The 19,048-nt window shown below is 25.6% G+C and overlaps 2 protein-coding genes and 1 long non-coding RNA gene across 5 annotated transcripts in view; 2 read left to right on the top strand and 1 right to left on the bottom strand.

Moving 5' to 3' along the window:
- The window catches only part of LOC102671701 (N-acetylgalactosamine kinase), a 13,699-nt gene extending 13,224 nt beyond the window's left edge, over positions 1-475 (top strand). Inside the window, exon 12 of the mRNA XM_006613144.2 lies at positions 314-475. The gene's annotated coding sequence lies outside the window, so the exon portion shown is untranslated. The remainder of the gene's footprint in view (positions 1-313) is intronic.
- The window catches only part of LOC116185233, a 19,406-nt gene extending 1,718 nt beyond the window's left edge, over positions 1-17,688 (bottom strand). The window contains exons 1-2 of the long non-coding RNA XR_004150036.1: positions 17,650-17,688; positions 13,958-13,987 (exon numbers count right to left, since the gene is read on the bottom strand). This is a non-coding gene — a long non-coding RNA (uncharacterized LOC116185233). The remainder of the gene's footprint in view (positions 1-13,957; positions 13,988-17,649) is intronic.
- LOC102671120 overlaps positions 3,527-19,048 on the top strand; it is a 24,682-nt gene continuing 9,160 nt past the window's right edge. For all 3 annotated transcript variants that reach the window (XM_006613140.2, XM_006613139.2, XM_006613138.2), the window contains exons 1-4: positions 3,527-3,861; positions 12,309-12,432; positions 12,609-12,694; positions 18,747-18,839. In XM_006613140.2, the coding sequence (XP_006613203.1) occupies positions 3,787-3,861; positions 12,309-12,432; positions 12,609-12,694; positions 18,747-18,839 (378 nt within the window). In that variant the 5' untranslated portion in view covers positions 3,527-3,786. The remainder of the gene's footprint in view (positions 3,862-12,308; positions 12,433-12,608; positions 12,695-18,746; positions 18,840-19,048) is intronic.

The following is a 19,048-nucleotide window of genomic DNA, read 5'->3' as shown; positions in this document are numbered from 1 at the left end:
CGGTCGTAAAATATTTCAAATAACTAGCTTAAATTTTAATGTATAATNATATATATATATATATATGTGCAACAACATTTTTATGAACAAAGTCCAGATGGTCTAGATTTCAAAGATCCAGGATATAATTTTAAAACTTTGTTATACAAAATCTATTTTTATTATAAGCTGACTTATCACACTCTTTTAATTTTGTTTTAATATAAATTTAATAAGAAATTTCTATTGTTTCAATTTCCATTGTTAAATTAAATACATTTAATTTTCTTGCCGGTAGTATATCTTCCATGGAACAAAATGAAATTTGTTTTAGTTTGACATCGTTTTGAAATAAGGCAATGACGATACACTTTGTTCTCGGATCTAGAACTTCCTGGTGGACGAGCATCAGCTTAGGCAAGGAAATTTCTCAAGTCCTGTAAACTGTGGTGAACCATGTGAAACAAGTTACGTATAAACAGAGAGGGTAAAATTGGTAAGTCAAGAAAATACATGATGTCGAAAGTTTAAATTCCTGAGAAATCCTAAAATTTATTTACGCTGCAGTTATATGACCAATTTACCAATGAACATCTTTCCCCTGTCGTTATAATAGTCTTCACGAAATAATGATATTTTATTATATATTTTATATATTTTATTTTCTATTATATATTTTTTATATTATTTTACTAACAGATAAATATTCCTAATTATAGTTTCAAATCCTGATCTATTCAAATGTCAATTTGCTTACTAAGATGTTCAAATATATAAATTTTAATGGTTGAATTCTGAATATTTTGATTTATTTATTCATTTACTATTAAGAGATTAAGAAATAATGTACTTCTGATAGTAAGTATATATATACATGCAAATCAATAAAGATTATCTATATGTGTTTGAATTTAAATTTGCTTGAATAGCAATATCTAATCTGAATCAATAGTGATAAATAATTTGTTACTATATAAGTTTCATTTTGAATAACATCTTCCTAAGATGTACTCCCTACTGTGATGAAATTGCGAGCTTGAAAAATTTCTACATTCCAGAAAAACAATTCTTCCACAAGAGCATTCTTGAGTTAATTCTTGTAATGGAAAACTTCTTATGGAAAAAAAAAGAATCGTTGCAATGAAGAATAGATAAAAAAATATGTTTAGCAATCTTGTTATATTTTATTTTAAACATCTTTAAAACAAATTTTTGCTTTAGTTATTTTATTATTATTACATTCATAAAATAAATAAAAAATAAAAAGATACCAGTATATTATTAAATTAAAATCAATATTCATATTTTCAGTTTTGCATTTTATAATTATTGAAATTATATATTAAAACTTTCGAAAAATAATTAAAAAAAATTAGTTTATTTTAAAATATCAAGATTGGAAATGTAAATACTTGAAATGAAATGATTAAAAATTGTTTAATTTATAAATATTATATTCATTCCATAATCTGAATAAGAAGGCTTATTTATCCCATATAAATGACATATTAGAATAATATCTACTCCATAGCAAGGGAGAGAATTTGATCAGACTCTTTCATATTAAACATATAGCGTAAAATTCGCCCAGCGTACAAATATCAATCAAAATGAAAGTATTTATTTTTGAAAATATTAATCGCTCTAATTATTATTCCACTTTTGATTATTTTATCTTTAAAAGATAAAATTGTCAATCTTGATATAATTAGAGAGTAATTTAACATGAATTTTTAAATATTCATCAATAAATGGAACTATAATTTTAATTAATGAATACTTCATTTTGAATTGTATGAATTTTCAATAAAGAAAATTGAACAAAATATATCTTTATAAAAAAAAATATATGAACAGCTTTCAATCTTATTTCCTTTTTCGAATAATGAAACGCATTTATGTTAAAATGAAATAAGTACTGTACTATAAAAGATTACATTTTATATGTTTTTTTTTACTTTCCAAAAGACTCAACAAATAAAAGCGCAAAATTTATATCTAAATATCTAATTGCATAGCAATAATTCTGCATATTTTATTTCTAAAATTCAGGAAATTATTATTACTTATATCTAATAATGATAACACGAAATTTTATTAATTCAACAATAATTCAACAATATAACAAATTAATGTATATTTAAAATTAATACTTTAATGTATATTTAAAATTAGTATTTAATACAATGAAACACATCAAGTGTAAAATCTTCAATTTTCGCTTATGCTACTTCCATTATCACAATTTATAGCACATTTATACATCTATGCAATGGAAAACTATTACCTATAATAAGATATTCTTTGGGAAATAAATTCTCCTTCACGTCAATGCAATAAATTTTGTAAAACAGATTTTGTTGTCCACAGATATTCTAATTTATACCGAGGAATTTTTAGAACTTTTTATCTACTGTAATTTTTTTTATCTATTGTAATTAAATGAAGAAATAAACATAATACAGGATATTACGAATTCTGTTATAAATGGTAGACGATCTAGAATATTAGCTGTTGTTAGTTATTTTAAATGGAATCATCAGTTAAATATGAGCATTATAATCTAGATATCACTTTATAAGCATGAAAACTTTAGCATAAAATTAAACATAAAACTTAAGCATAAAATTGTGATTGTCGTCCATAATAAGATACATAATTTTATCATGAATTTTAAAACAAAAATAAATTATAATATTAGAGTAGTAAGAATTATAAAAAAAAGGATAAATTGTTTGTTACAGATTAATTTTTTAGCCTAATCGAATTTACGATTGAAATAATTAAATATTTATGATATGCGAAATGGCGAAATCTATTAAATATACGTAAAATGAAATGCAGTTAAACTTCACAAATGAGGTTATAATAAAATGAGGTTTCGCAAAACGATCGATCTCTCTTTTGCTTATACAAAATGACAACTTTCTCATAAAAATTTTTCAGAAAACAAATTTGCAAAAAATTTCTTCTTTTTCTTTTATGCAACTGGAAAAGAAGTATTATTTCGTTTCCGTTCCAATGATATTTGTTCATGGAAGTTTACAATTGTCGAAAGAAAAGATAATACTCTAACTCTGTACATATATTTGTTTGCGTTCATATATTGCGTTCATATATTTTAAAAGAAACTTCAAACATAGTCAATATATCATATGACTTACTCCAACTTTTTTGAAACAAGTTCAAGTATTTTACTTTCAAATTCTTTCTCTTATTTTATATTTTTTACATTTTTTTTTCTTTTTCTAAGTAATATTATAGATAATATTAAACTTTACATGTTTAAATTATTAACAAAAGTAAATCTCTATCTATTCCAACAAACAATATTATAAACTCGGAAGGCGCCATTGTCGCAGAAATTATTAATCAAATTCATATCTCAAAAATTTTTTTTATTAATATTCAATTAATTTTTATGCATATTCTCAGGAGTAAAATCTTAGTTTTTTTTTTTTAAATATAATTGTGTTTTCATTATGATAATTCTATATATATATCAACATGTCATTTAGTTGAAAAAATACAAATTGGTCAAAAATATCGAATACGCATGCGCAAATAGTGTTTTCGCGCCGTGAACATCGTAAAGGCCGGCAGTTAGAATCGAACCTCTGCACGTGTCGGTTATCCTTTTATCATTTTATAATAGAAAAAAAAGTTTTGGTGTCGAGATGTTTTATCTGTTTTGTATTTCAATATTTCTATACAACATGAATTACGTATTGTGTAGTTGATGTTGATTCACGGAATAATTTTTAATCGAACGTGCATAATACGTGTGATCGCTCACGCGTTTGAAGCATGGCTATCATGCAATCCTGTTGCTGTTGGCGGTCCGTAAGAAGAGGTAGCTTTGCTTGTGCTATTTATGTTGGGGTAAGTATTATTATTATTTTTCTCTATTCGAGATATTTCAATAGTTTTTCCATTAACAAATGTATTTTTTCGTGATATTATATAGATATTTAATGAATATATGACATGTATTATAAAATACCATACAATAAAAGAATATTTTGATTTAAAATGTCGGTGTTCTATCGACTGAAAAAGCAATCGAAATATAAATATTTATCGAAAAGAAATAACACGTATACGCGATAAAAATACACATTTTACAAATGTGTCATACACGATATTAAAAAAATATAAACGTATAAATAGGATATATTGACAAACATAGCAGTAACGTGTTTTAAAATTTTAATCCTTTTTTTTACTGTAGTAAAATAAAGTATTTCTTTGCAATAGGGATACAACAAATTATTTAGTTAATACAATTTATTGCTTTTTGCTATATACAATGTTTTCTATAACTTATAAAATTAAAAAAATTAGAAAACGAACTTCAAAAATATTTATGAAATTATCAAATGAATTTTTTAAATAAAAGTATCGCGTTAAATGAATAATATATTTAATTATTTATTTTTGTCCAATGATTTAAACATAAATTCTTTTAATTGATCTAAGTTCTATGCTATTAAACAGATGTATATTTATTTTATTGAAATATAGAATATTATTTTATATTATGAAAATTTACCAAAGAAAAAGTAGTTATTTAGTTCCAAGGAAAGAAACTTAGCTTTCTTTAAAAGAAACTGAATAAAAATAACAAAATTGTGAAATCTTTCTTATTTTATTGTTTGCAAAAAAAAAATAGAATATAAATAAAAAATAGTTATGGACAATTATATATATATATATAGATTAAAATATAGAAGTCACTAATATTACATTCGTTTGATAGTTAGTAATAAAAAATTTATTAAATCTTGCCAAACTTTTGCATTACTTGAATGAAAACATATAAATATGCAATGATAAAACGAGCAAAATTTTCATTGTGCAAATTTTATGATATTTACTTTTTCTTTTTAATTTTAACTGTTATAAATCATATCACAACAATAAAAAATCTTATAATAAAAAAATTTATGCATCACCAAAATTAATTCATCAAAATTTTATTGCTTAGGCAGGATTGTATACAACTATAAACAAGTGTATAGTCATGAAATGCATTATGTATTTGTAGACATATATCCAATTCTCGTAAAGAATATTTATTTTTGTTATTACCTGATCGTTAAATAGCTTATGAATCATCTTTTAACTTTGCAAATATGAAGTTATTTGCATTAATATTCGGATGTATTTCTGAATTTGTTACTTTATAAACAGGATTATTTAAATATCGCGTCTCTTATGATATAAAGCCGATTATTGTATTTGAATGCATATATATGAAATGTATTGCTATAATATTTATTTACACAATAATTTGAACAAAGAATATTACGTTTTCGTAATATTTTTATATTCAAGTATATTCAACTATCATTATTTATGAAAAAGAAATTGTTTTTTATTTCATGAAAATTTAGAAAAAATATAGACGTAATATATTACTTTCATTTATATATTTACTCAAACAATATTTTAATAGTTTTAATATATTTAAAATAATTTTTTGTATATGATAATATTTTTACATATTATAAATAATGAAGTATTTAATTCTATTCAAATATTAATTCATATAAAAAGTATATTATAAATATACATATTGCTACAAAATAAATTTTTACTTAATTATTTTTCGAATTCAAGCTTTTCGAATAATTTTATAAAATTTACAATTTGAAATATTTCTTTATAAATGTAATATTTTTTTATAATTCATAGAACAGAGATAGTGAAAATGATTAGAAAATTCTTTCTCGATCTCTAAAATACGACTAAAAATCGATAACATTCTACATCAATTTAACTCAAACAAAATTTTAGAAATTTCATTCGGTATACGCGGAACGAAACTAGATTCGATAGATTGGTTTTTCAAAAATTTTCTCCAATTCATTCGATTGAGTTTGAGAAATGCATTTTGAATTACTTTTTTAAATCGCGAAAGATTCGATACATATTGCAGAATATAAAAAATTGCAAGAAAAAAAGTGACAATGATAATTAACGTTTATGCAACACATCTTTTGAATCTATTGGCGTAAAAATCGCTCTACATTATAAAATCTATCTTTAATGTTGAATTTCCCTTAAAAAAAAAACTTATGCTTTCGGATTTTTCTATCATTATTCACATAAACAAGACGTCGATATATATATCTTAACTTTTATCATCAAATTCCAGAATTTCAATGATGCTACGTCTTTTTTAAATTTCTAATTTTTCATAATATTTCAAGCAGAAAATTTCAATATATCTTCATTCTGTAAGTAACACGAATAAAGCAAGAATTCAACGTTTCAATATAATTAATATAAGTTCGATTGAATATAATTATATATATAAATATAGTTTTCATCGAGAACTCGTTTCACCGTATCGCGTTAAATTAAAGATATCCTATATTGGAAAATTTCTCACACATGTACAGGATAACAGTGAAACGGAATTAGTTACATCGACCTGGTTGGAATAAAATTAACTTCTTGAAATTTTGGTGCCACATGTCGCTTTCGGTTAGTTTTAAAGACCTTCGACATCCGGTTTCCGTTTTCGACGATCCTGTATTTACGATATCGTCTTCCGCGTCGTTTAATTCTTTTACGCTTTTTCGCAAACAAATATATTTATTATTCGACAAGATATATCTATGTTTAAAACGAAACCAATCAATTTGTGTTTCGCAGTCAATACATTGATCCGAGAATAGCGAGAAATATTCGTCCCAAGATTCGTTTTTTATATGTCATGATGTGAAATATGTGTATGTTTTTTCTCTATACGAAATAACGAAGTTGCTGTATATTTAAATTGAGATTCGGAATTTAAATTCGATTGCAAATTTTTCATTCTTTCCGAAATAATTAAATTCCGAAATAATTAATTCCTCGATCAAATTTCGATAATATGAATATAGGGTCTTAAGAAAAAATTAAATAATTTTATTAATATTAATATCTTTGGTATGTTATATTAAATAATCATATATTATTTTTTTTGATTTTGATTCATTTCTTTTTTTATTTATTTCACAAAATAAATTCTATCTATAATTGAAATAGAATAATAGTTTTCTATTTTTTTCATAGTTAGACTAAAAGAGATAATGGCATTTCTTCTTTTCCTTGAAATTTTTGTAATCATTATTACTATATTCTAATAATTTCGTTACTTGCATTTTACTTTTTACTTTTAGAAAAAAAAAATATAAAAGATTTAACTTTCATGATTTGAATGATCATGACAGATATATTTAAAAAATACATTAAAAAATCATAAAAATTTCATTAGGAAGAATTTATTTCGTAAAATAAATTGGAAAAAAATCAAAATTTATATTCTATATGACATTTTATATTCGGAATAATCTACCATTTTACGATTTTATAAAATTTTTCTGAAAAATTTCAATTATATTAAAACTTCTATAAGATTGAATAATAAAATTAAACAAGTAAGAACGAGAAGTTGAAACAATGTTAAAGTTTGAACGGAGAGAAAAATTAGTATAGTTATCTAAACGTTCGAAAATCTTTGAACGATCGAATTAAACTCGTGCAATTATTATATTTTTTTTATGGATTTTATGGATTTTAAAACCAAATGGAATATATCGACTATAGCTATAGTAATAGAAAATTTAATTTTGACTGGAATTATGGAAGAAGAGCAAAGCAGCTGTATCGGCAATTGATGTTTTATAAAGACATATCCAAATCGTTTGAACTGCAGTGGAATATCGGTAGAAAAGCATCTTTGAACCTTTATTACTTGACATTCTTTTCGTTGAAGTTTCGAAGGGGGTAAAGGATAAAAAGAAAGAAAAGCGAAGAAATAAGAATTAAAAAAGTTTTGATGAAAGAATCCAATGTTCGTTATTGCATGAAATTAATGATCAAGTTACAAGATATAATTTATTTCAATTAAAGTCAAACTTTCCTAAATTCCAATTTTGAGTGCATTAAGCAGTGATACCTTTTGTTGATGAAGTTTCCTTTTTGTTGAATAAATTCTTTAATCAAAAGTTCGTAATAGAATGATTAAGTTTAACCAAAAAGCTTTTCTTTTAATAAAACATATGAGATTTATTGGAGAGATGTTATTGGAGATATTTCTTCTAGAAAGTTTTCTAACTTTATCCGATAAATACTGGAATGAATGAATGATAGTCGGATATTTTGATCGATTATAATGAAAAATTTTTTCTCAAAGACGCAAATTTATCTAGTTTGTGCATCAATCCCTCCTTATGAAATACAAAAATACAAAATTGAATCGTATATATTTCGTAAATTATATTTACTTCGGAATTTTAAATTATTATTCTAGAAAAATAATCATTTTATTGTTCTAAATTTTATCCAATTGGAAATAAAAGAAGCTTACGATTTTAAATATATAATTTTGACCGAGATATTCAAATGAATGATAAAAATATATTTACAAGATATATGGAAAAGATGATTTTATTCATAAATTCCATTGAACCAAATAACATCGAAAAGGGATTAAAGTATTAAATGATCAGACACGAAGAGATTTCGGAACAAACGAAACAGTTTAATTAAAACATTTATGCAGGAAATCGCACAGTCATTTTAATCCCGTTTGAAAAATCGTGAAATCTAACACTTTCCGATCGATAAAATTTAATATTATCGAGTTTACAAAATGATCAGAATCACGTTAAATTAAGATCAAATTGTTGAGCTTACGAAATGATTAAAATTGTTTTAATTAAGATTAAATGGGGTTAAAATCGAAAATGAGAAATACGAGACTCAGATATTGCTGATTATATGAGATGATTTCAAAATTTCACATTCCTATTCGAAAATTTCATAATTAATTTAATATACATTAAATTTAATTTTATTTACTTCGTTCTTAATTACGATTTATTCAAAAAATTATTAAAGTCAATTATCTCAATCAATAGATACATCAAACGCGAAAAGAAAAATATTTTACTGTTTCAACTGTTTATTGTCGTGTTTACCTTATCTCTTATAAATTTATTTTATAAATTTAGACAAAATATCTATTCCTCTATGAAACAAATATTTGAAAAGGAAAAGAAAAATGAAGAATGTTAAAAAGAAAATAGAAAAAGGAGAAAATATAAGAAACGAGATATTTCTAAACCAATTACACATCTAGAATTTTATAATCAAGTTATTGCAGATGTATAAAGAATAAAAGACATGAAAAACTTTTCTGAGAATCATCTACCTTCGACGTACGATATTATTAAATGAAACGGTGTAAGAGAAGCAATAGAGTAACATATGCCATTACACAAATTTCCTATTGAGTTTCTTTAGCTGACACGTCATATCTGGTAGAGAAACCAACAATTTATCTCTCGTTCTTTCAAATAGGCTATCATCTCCTTGTGGATCGTTTTTTTTATATCACCTTCCCTCCCTATTTTCTTTCAAATTGCGGCCATATCTTCTTCTTCGATAGCTTATTGAATTCGATAAAGGCGTCGTTTCATGGATATTTCCTTGAATTACATTTTATTTCGCGATACACAGGAATTTCATGATATAACGTTGCTAGTTACGATAATACAACGTATTGCGCTTCGATTAAAATTTAAAGAGAAAGAATGCTTTTGACGAACTTTCGAAAATTGAATTTCAATCGATATATGCATTCCTACCAAAAACATGAGAAATGGTCTATTTTCGTGTTACAAAGTTTTTTAGGTTTATCGATCAAAAACTGAGAACAGATAGACGAATGGATGGTAATACGAAGATATATTTCACAGTTGAATCAAGATATAAATGATAAAGATATCAAGATAAAATGAAATTTTATACATTTAACTTTAATGATGAAATACTAGATGGCTACTTTTGCAGTTAGAAAGGAAAATAATCTCTTTCTCATCGTATCCAGAAAAAAGATAGAAAATTTTCTTAGATCTTGTTACCTTAATCTTCGTTAATCCACCATAAAATCCAAACTATTAATTGACGATGATTAATCATTATTTTATATTATTCATTTATGGATTAAATCTACATTTCAAGCGTACTGAAATAATTTTCCTTCTGTCATTTTTCTGTAGCTTTATGTCACAAACTATATCGAGTTTTACATAACGTCAAGAATATTTGTTTTTATTAAGCATAGAATTCTACAATAACAATAATATTCGTAATATTCTTATTACTCAATTTTTTATAATTAAATGTACTTTTATTTATAACTTTTTTTATGAAGAATTGTTTATTATATATTTTATTATATATTATATATATATTACTTTTTATTACTTCAATTTTTTCAAAAACGAATATATCAAATAAAAAAAAAATTTATTTTCACGTAGTCATCTTCGATTATCTCTTCATATCTAGTCACGTAACCAATTTCACGAGTACATGACATCTTTTCAAACTTAATTTTCTCGACAACGAATTTATTCCAAAAAAATTGTCACTCTATATTTTCATTTTATTTTAAATAAGGAATCACTTCTATTCTTCGATTCGTACGCGATTTTCGATAGATATTTAAAGATATTTAAACTTCACGAGCGTGCAAGATCAAAAGAACAACGACGAAAGATTGTCTTCACACGTTGTAAATATTCGCAAAGTTAATAACACTTTTGAGGTACAAAATTGGTTCAAGGCCGACATGACTATCCGACAAGAGACAATAAATTGGGAGAAGCAATTTCAATAACGTCACGTAGAATCGATCCCTCGTCCAACAAGTATAGAGGCGCAACGCACCCTTGAAGAAGCACGCCTTTTACCACTTACTCATCCTTCTCAATTTCTTCTTATGTACTTATATATCATGTTTCATTATTGACAAATGTTAACAAGTACACAATTGACAAAGTGAATTTTGTAAATTTGTGTATTTTATATAATTTTTCTTCTTCTCGATGAATATCCATAAGTGATCTGGAATACAAAAGTTATAAATGATCAATGGATGAATTTTTTTATTCCATATATTATAGAATATAATGATAGTTTTTCTGATGAACTTTGATCTTAATAAGAAGTCATATTTGTACTCTTTTTTCTTCGAAAAGATTCAGTTAAACCTTATTAGAATAATAAAATGCTTATAAGCATGCATTTAGGAAAAGGATCAGTTAAGATTGAGTTGCAAAGTCTAAGTGGATTAACCTAGAAAGAAACAAAGTTAGAATTGTGTTTTATATAGCCAACTTATTATTTTCTTATTAATAAGTAAATAAGATAAATTACCGAGATAAATCAAGTAGAATATAGAAAATCTGAAATTTTGAATCTTATAATGATTATAATTTTAATATTTTATTCTATGTTGAATAGAATTGAGATTAATTTTTTAATACACTTTGAACTGAGAATTCCAATTCTTATATAATATTCCCTGAAAGAAATTTCGATATGAAAAATATAAGAATAAAAGTAGATCGATTGACAAATATCATTATAATCTGATTAAAATAAAATAAAAGAGATATCGTAAACCTCGAAAAATATTCGTGAAAAATAACAAAATCTAATTTTCAAATAAATCACACAATTAATAATTGATAATTAATTATGAATTAATTTTTATTGAGTTAATTTTTTTCATTCCACAAAAATTGTAATAAATTTTAATCAAAAGTCAACCTTAATTGATTGAAAGATAGTAAAGCTTAATACAATATTATATGAAACATAATCCTTTTTATTTTGAAAGATTAAAATGAATTAATTTTTAACATGAAAATATCAGTACCTTCCATTCCAGAATTTTCCATTCATGTAAAATGCAACTTTTTTAGAAATTTTAATTTTCTTATATATATTATAAATTTTCTCACACATAAAATATTAGAATAATCAAAATATTTTTGAGATATATACTTATTTTTGAATATATACTTGGGAAAAATGCAATAAAAGTTTTTGAAGATATAAAACTTTTGAAGATTATAATTATCTTCTACTCTATTTAGATAATTTTTCAATTGCATCACGTTTCTGAAATTTAATATAAAATAATTAAACTGTTACAATCATTGTAAAAAAATAAGTGAATATATTTACGTGAAAAAATATCAGTATAAAACATTTCAAAAAGAAATTACATACGATTTTGCAACTGGATCTGAAAAAATCCAACAATTATTATAATAAAAGAAATAAAAAAAAAAAGAAAAGAATCGAATCAAAAATTCCTAACTAGTATTACGTTAAGTTAAGTACACAATATCTTTCTCATCTTCGATATTCGATTATTTCTGAATCCGATTCCCAAGTTGTTCCAACCAACTCGTACTTTTACTCGTAATCAGAATGATTTATGACAAACAGACAACTGTTATTTGTCCTTGTTTCAGATTTACTTTATCGTATTGGCGCTAACCACGGGTAAAGTGCTCCAGGGGGAGAGTCAATATCTGCGGGGGAATCGTTCGTTGCCGGAATCCAGCAGTTTCCTAGAATCGGATACCATATCCCCCAGTGAGTGTTCGGTTGCACCAACAACGATTCACGATTAGATGCAGCGGGAAAGGAATCGTGTAATTCCATTTCTCGTAATATAAGTCGCTAAACCAATCGCGCAATTGCCTGAAATCATACTCGAGTAGTAAATTGAAAAACGAGATCTCACGTTCAACATGCTTCTGTTGCTTCAGCGACGGTATGGTTTAACGTGATGCTGTTTATATGCTCGTGCTGCGGTGTAATTTGCAACATCCTGCTTCTCTATGGCCTCTATAAGGTAAGACATTCCAAACACTTTAGTTTAATAGCTTTCAACCTGTGGATTGACGACCCACGCAAAAGAGATTGTTGTTTACCATGTTCAATTAATTAATTTTAGTATTTTAATATGATTAATAAATTACGAATTTTCAAACATGTTCGATTATTACATCGAACCACTCGTTTGATTAATCAACGCGATTAAACCTTGATCAACTTGATCCAATTTACTTCGATCAAGAAAGTTTTTTAATCAATTCAAAATATCGAATATATTATTAATAATATCATTGTAATCAATGTTTTTTCAGGATTAAGCATATCTATCACGTGATTTATTCACTTAAAATTCGATTAAATTTTATTAAAAGTTAATTTAAACTTTCGATTCTCAAAATAATATAAAGAAAAGATAAATTCTTAATCATTTATTATTTCTATTCTTGTTGCTTATTCGAATCTCTTCCATTGACCAATCTCAAACTACAGACAAATGACAGACACGATTTCTAGAAGATGTATTTCTAAAAAAAAATATAGGTCATCAGATCGCAAGTCTATTTATAATTTCTGCACTATCTTGAGCAGCATGGACATTTGAATCTTTATATCTTGGTGATCAATTGAAATATTGATAAAAAATAACTTCAAATAACTTCAGCATGTTTTTCTTTACTTCTTGAATTGATTTTGATGATAAGATTTTTATTTTTTTCTCACGATTTTCATCAAAAAGTAAACTTTAGCTACAGTCCAATATCATATTGATCGATGACCAGCTCTTTTAGGATAATTGCATTTTCGTTACTCTGTAAACATATAAGATTTATGTAATATGAAAAATGAAAAATGGATCGAAATCTAGGTTAAAAAATTTCACCTGGATAAAGGCAGGTTTTGAAGTTGCAACGAAGGTTTTAAAGTTTTACAGCTTAGGTTCTTTACGGATATTGTCTGAGATTTTCCGACACGAGTCGTATCCTTTCGAACGAAAGAGGTTTAAAAATTTCTTATCGGTTTAGATCTTGCTGGTATTGCTTGTATAGATATTATTTTCACATAAATCAATATGAATTGTAAAGCATTTTTTTCACATAATAACATTCGAAGACGATTATTTAGTTTTAACAGAATGATTCGCATCAATTCTGAAATTAATTCTTAAATTTCATATCTATATATGCAATTAATAACTGAATAAGAAACAATACTTACAATTTTGCTGGAAGATTCTTAATATTGAAATCAATCAACTTGATAAATGACATAATGATACCACATATGTTTTAATATTAAACTTTAATTATCGCTTTTTGATTGTAACATTATAGTTTAAATGAAAATGATATTGAAATTTCGTTAAGTTTCTCGAGCTATTAGCGCTAGTAGTAAGTATAAACGTTATAGTTGACAAGTTTTCAGACGTGTATTTTGTATGGAATTCTGTAATATCGAAAATCGATAAATTTTGTTTCGTAATATTTCTTTCTTTGTAAAATTTTACAACGTGAGAGTGAATATATATAAAAATTATTTCGAAATTTTTTTCACCCTTTTTTCTGGTTATAAGTTAAAATTAATACGTATCCCTTAAAATGATACCTTGTCTAATTAAGTTCCTAAACTCTGGTTTCATGTTTCTGTAGTACCTTAGTCGCCTAATTCTCTTCTGGGAATGTATTTTGCACCAACATTTAATAGCGAGACATAAACTCTGAATCTTGCGTAACCTTGTTCGTTATAAACCACAGTCTTCATTCCCAAGGTACGTGGTTCTTACGTAAAATAGAAGTTATTAACAAAGTAAAATTAACTTCAACTCTCGGGCAATCCTTCAATCATTGTATCTGTAACATCGAAATATAAAAACATTAATGATACAAATATAAAAAATACGATGAAAAGAAAAAAATCTACTTATCTTTTTGTTTTAAATTCACTCGTAAATGGCGGATCATATATATAATAATTTCTTAAAATAAATTATAAAAGAAGAAAGTGAAGTCGTTTAAAAGAAAATTTGTAAAAACAGATTTACATAACTTGCAAAGTTAAAATTGATTAAATAAATATATTAATATATCAATCAAATAATTTATTTTTATATGATTTTTGTTTCTTTCTTTTTTTTTCTTTAAGAAAATCGAAATGTAATCAATATCATATCCTAATTTACTAACTTTTGCATCTGTCGCAACTATCTTCATCTATCATTTCAAATGACAGACAAATCCGACCTTTGGGGAAGATCGATACAATTTTTATCATTGTCTATCGGAAACACGGCAACAAGTTTTCTGATACGGAAAAAAGCATCGCGAATTGAAAGACTGAAACGAAATTCTAGCTTACTGGATCGAGAAAGATTTCAATTTTTGAATATACTGCTCTCCTATCCATTCCTATTTCCTATCTGCATTTCATACATATTCGTGTATCTATTTTCATACTCGCGTCAAATTCCAAAAGTAATACAAGTTGAAAAAATATTATTTTAAATTTAAACGCAGAAAAAGATTAAACGATTCGTTATAGAATGATAATAATAACATGTTATCATTTAAAAGATAAAATTTTCGTATTTTTGTTAAACGGGAATATATAAGAAAGTAAATCTAATTAGAACGTGTGTATAATTGCATTACAAATCATTTGTTATATCGATCCTTGAAATCTGTGAAAGGAATAGGAAAAGGTTGGAAGAGAAATACTTTCTGTCTAGTCAACGAGGGTGTACAGAATTTATGAGCAAGATAAGACAATACCCTTGGGTTGACATCCGGTCAACCGCAAAATTTCTTCCGAAGTTTTGCCCTCTTGATCGAATTGAATCTTCGTTACCTATCTCTTAAAATACGATCTTATGCAAAATCGAATCGATATAAATTTATGAAAAAGATATTTCGATAACGCGCCTCGTGAACTATGATTTAATAAATAGTTCAATAATTAATTACAGAGAGAAGAAGCTTCACACTATTTTGTCAAGCTCTTCTTGACCAAAATGATTTTTTAATAACTTATTATGAAATGTACAATATTCACTTTAATAACTCTAAGAAATTTGAGTTTGCTAAATTTGTAAAATTATACAAGAAATCATGATTTTCTTTCAGAGAAGAACAAGATTGACAAAAAGAGAATTACATGAGGATGTTTTCCTTATATTTAGAGTGTTCAAAAACAATTAAACTAAAGAGATAATTCTTTCTAAAAATTTTTACCAATCCTACAAGATCTTAGAAATTCCTGGAAGGAATCTATAAGAAAACAGAAAAAAAAAAAAAGAACAAATTACTTTCCAAAGGGTTATTTACTTTGTCGCCGCACGATCAAACTTAGAAATCAATTTTCGAGGCAGTACACAGCGATTTACAGAGCAACGATGAAATAGTTCTCTTAAATCCAAAGGGAAACTAACTTTTCGAATTGGATTCTGTCCGATTCGTGATACGTTAATGCAATTAAGTTCTCGTCGAGTTGATCCGGATGTTGCCTCCGGATGTAGCGCATCCATCAGTTAGAATCATACACGTTCAACGATTAAATTGCGTCTTCTTGCTCGAAAGAACGCTCGTCAATCTGAAATAGGAATATCAATTTTCGTCACGGTGTTGATTTATCGACGTTTTTCGCGTGCAATCGACATTGCTATCACTCACTTTGTGAACGACGCCTTTCTTATGTAAAACACAGACGTAACATGATACAAAGCGCATTCGTATTCTTGAGAGAACGATAATAAATAAAAACAGGAAACATTTTCGTATTCTCTTTTGAGAGAAATATCGTTGTTCTTCTTCGTAATCAATTGAATCGATTTAATTTCAGTCATTGTAGATTTATCAAATATATGATATTTAATCTTGTGATACGTATTCGTAAATTTAGAGATGAATAAAAAATAAATATATTTTTAAGAAAAAGAATATTTAGCTCTTTTTTTAAATATATATGAATCTTATGTGTACAAATAAATTAATTTTATGTAATTTTATTTACTATGAAAATGAGATCTATATAAAAATAAATTTGCATGATCAGTTAAGGATATAAAAATCGAGAATTAATTTTCGACAATGTAATTTGTCAATGTATTTCGAACTCTGATGTTTAAGAATTAAATCTAATTATCTTTTGCATCTCCACAAGATCCAATGTGACTTTTATATCGTCCAATCATTTTCCAATTAGTTTAGCTTCCAGTCGAGATATTAATCGTCTTATCGTGAATTTTCACGCAGAATAAATCCGCCGATTCCTTTTTCTTATCGACTTCCTTATCCATTAGTCATTTTATGGTAAAACCACGCGTTTATTTCGTGATAGTAATCGATGATGAATAACCATGGCAACCATTTCGCCAAGATCCTCCATATTCAGACCTTCGATTTTACCCTCTTTGCTATTTGTCATCTGGAATCGATCATTTTTAACGCGTTAACCGCCACGATATATTTTCGTATACATCACAAATGAAATATTTTCATTTATTTTATATATAAAAATACCTTACTATTGTAATTCTATTTAGATTTTATAGATTTATTTGTTTAAATTTTGTATTGATTTAATTTTTGATCTATTTAGTCTTTTTTTATTTACTTATTTTCATTTATTTAATTGATACGCACAGAATGAGCGCAAACAAAACTCTTGTAGAATTTTTTTCACATTCGTATCGCTATGTTGATTGCCCCAATTTCCATTTCTTTGTCGCTTTAAGGAAAATAATTCAAATATTTACCTGCAATACAAAAATATATTATTGAAAAGAAAAATTGTATGTTTTGTGACATAAATTGTACGTACCTTTTGTTGCATTACTTTTTATGTAAAATATATTCATATATTCGTGTAATAAAATATATTCCTAAGAGTATACTTTGTATTTATATTGGTGTCTCTCATTTGAATTCGCACAGCATTGTACTTTAATCCATTTTTTGTTAAAAAAAAGATATATTAAACATTCGTAATAATATATATACGTATACATATTATAATATACGTCTATCATATTCATTAAATTCATTTAATTTTATTATTACATTAAATATTGTATATATATGAGTCAGTTTTTACATAAAATATTCATACATTTAAACATGCTAATGTATGCAACAAAAAAACTTTTCCACGTATTTCAATTGAATTTTAAAAACATCTTTCGCGAATAATTACAATCCAAGATAAAAAATGATTTTATTATGAATATAAATACATAATATGTATCACCTTATTATATTTTATGAATAGCTATAAACAGAATAAATAATATATTCTTAGAAATTAGTTGTGTCTTCTTTTTCAATTCTAGTCATTTATTTCTTCCTCTTCATCGTTGTATCAAATTAATCGATCCAATCTATATATTAGAATATAATATCTCTTTTCGCGTATATAAAATAATAATTTTCATAAATATAACTTGCAACAATAATAAATTAAAGAACAAAATGAATTTCCATTTTCTGCTAAAAAAAAAAAAGTTAATTAAATCTGTTAAACCAAAGTAAATCTCTTATATGTATATAAAAGTTTAATATTACCTTTGCAGTGCAATACATTCATGCGTCAAAATGTTGATAACATAGAGACGTGTTTTAATTAATAAATTAAAAAGAATCGTGATATTTATATTCGCAATTTTTTTATACAAAAATGATATATTCTTTGAGAAGTTTCAATAGAATTAAATTCATAAGTGTGGAAATGATTACGTAGCTCTGCATTATTGCAGTTACTTTTTTTTAACGGAACAATTCGCAATTCCAAGAAAATAAGATATTGTTTCACTTTACAAAAGAGAGAAACTTCCTTTTCTTTCCCCGTAGAGAGCTCGTTTATACCTTTAACCCTCTGACTATAAGTACACTTTACTTCGACAGTGTTTCTCGTTTCTTGACGAGGTGCAACGAGTCGGATCAAATTCCGACGAAAAGGGATACGAGGAAAAAAAGAAAGGAAGATATTTAAAATTAAAAAAGATCTATGAAATTATTTTCTTAAAACCGGGCTTCTCGTTCTTCATTTATTTCTGTTCACTTATGATCGATGTCTTTCAGGATCAACGTGTCTTTCTCGTACCCTGGATTATCGTTGTCATCACGACCTGTTTCGTCGATGTGGCACATTCCTTATACTTGTTTATCGTTGCTGTAAGTATATCTTTTTTCGATTACATGGAAAAAGGATAATTATTAATAATCGTCTCTTTATGCATAAAAAAATATGTAAAAAAGATGCTCGAATATTTGAAGATATATTAATCTTGTCATTTTTTATTATACATATATTTATACATATTTTTTTATCGTGAAAGAAACAATCTTCTTGGTTATTTAATGAATTAAGAAAAGTACATACC

The sequence above is a fragment of the Apis dorsata genome, unplaced genomic scaffold (genome assembly GCF_000469605.1).
Source record: "Apis dorsata unplaced genomic scaffold, Apis dorsata 1.3 scaffold_135, whole genome shotgun sequence".
Classification (NCBI taxonomy): Eukaryota; Metazoa; Arthropoda; class Insecta; order Hymenoptera; family Apidae; genus Apis; species Apis dorsata.
Note: the sequence above shows the minus strand (reverse complement) of the source record. Positions and strands in the feature narration are given on the sequence as shown.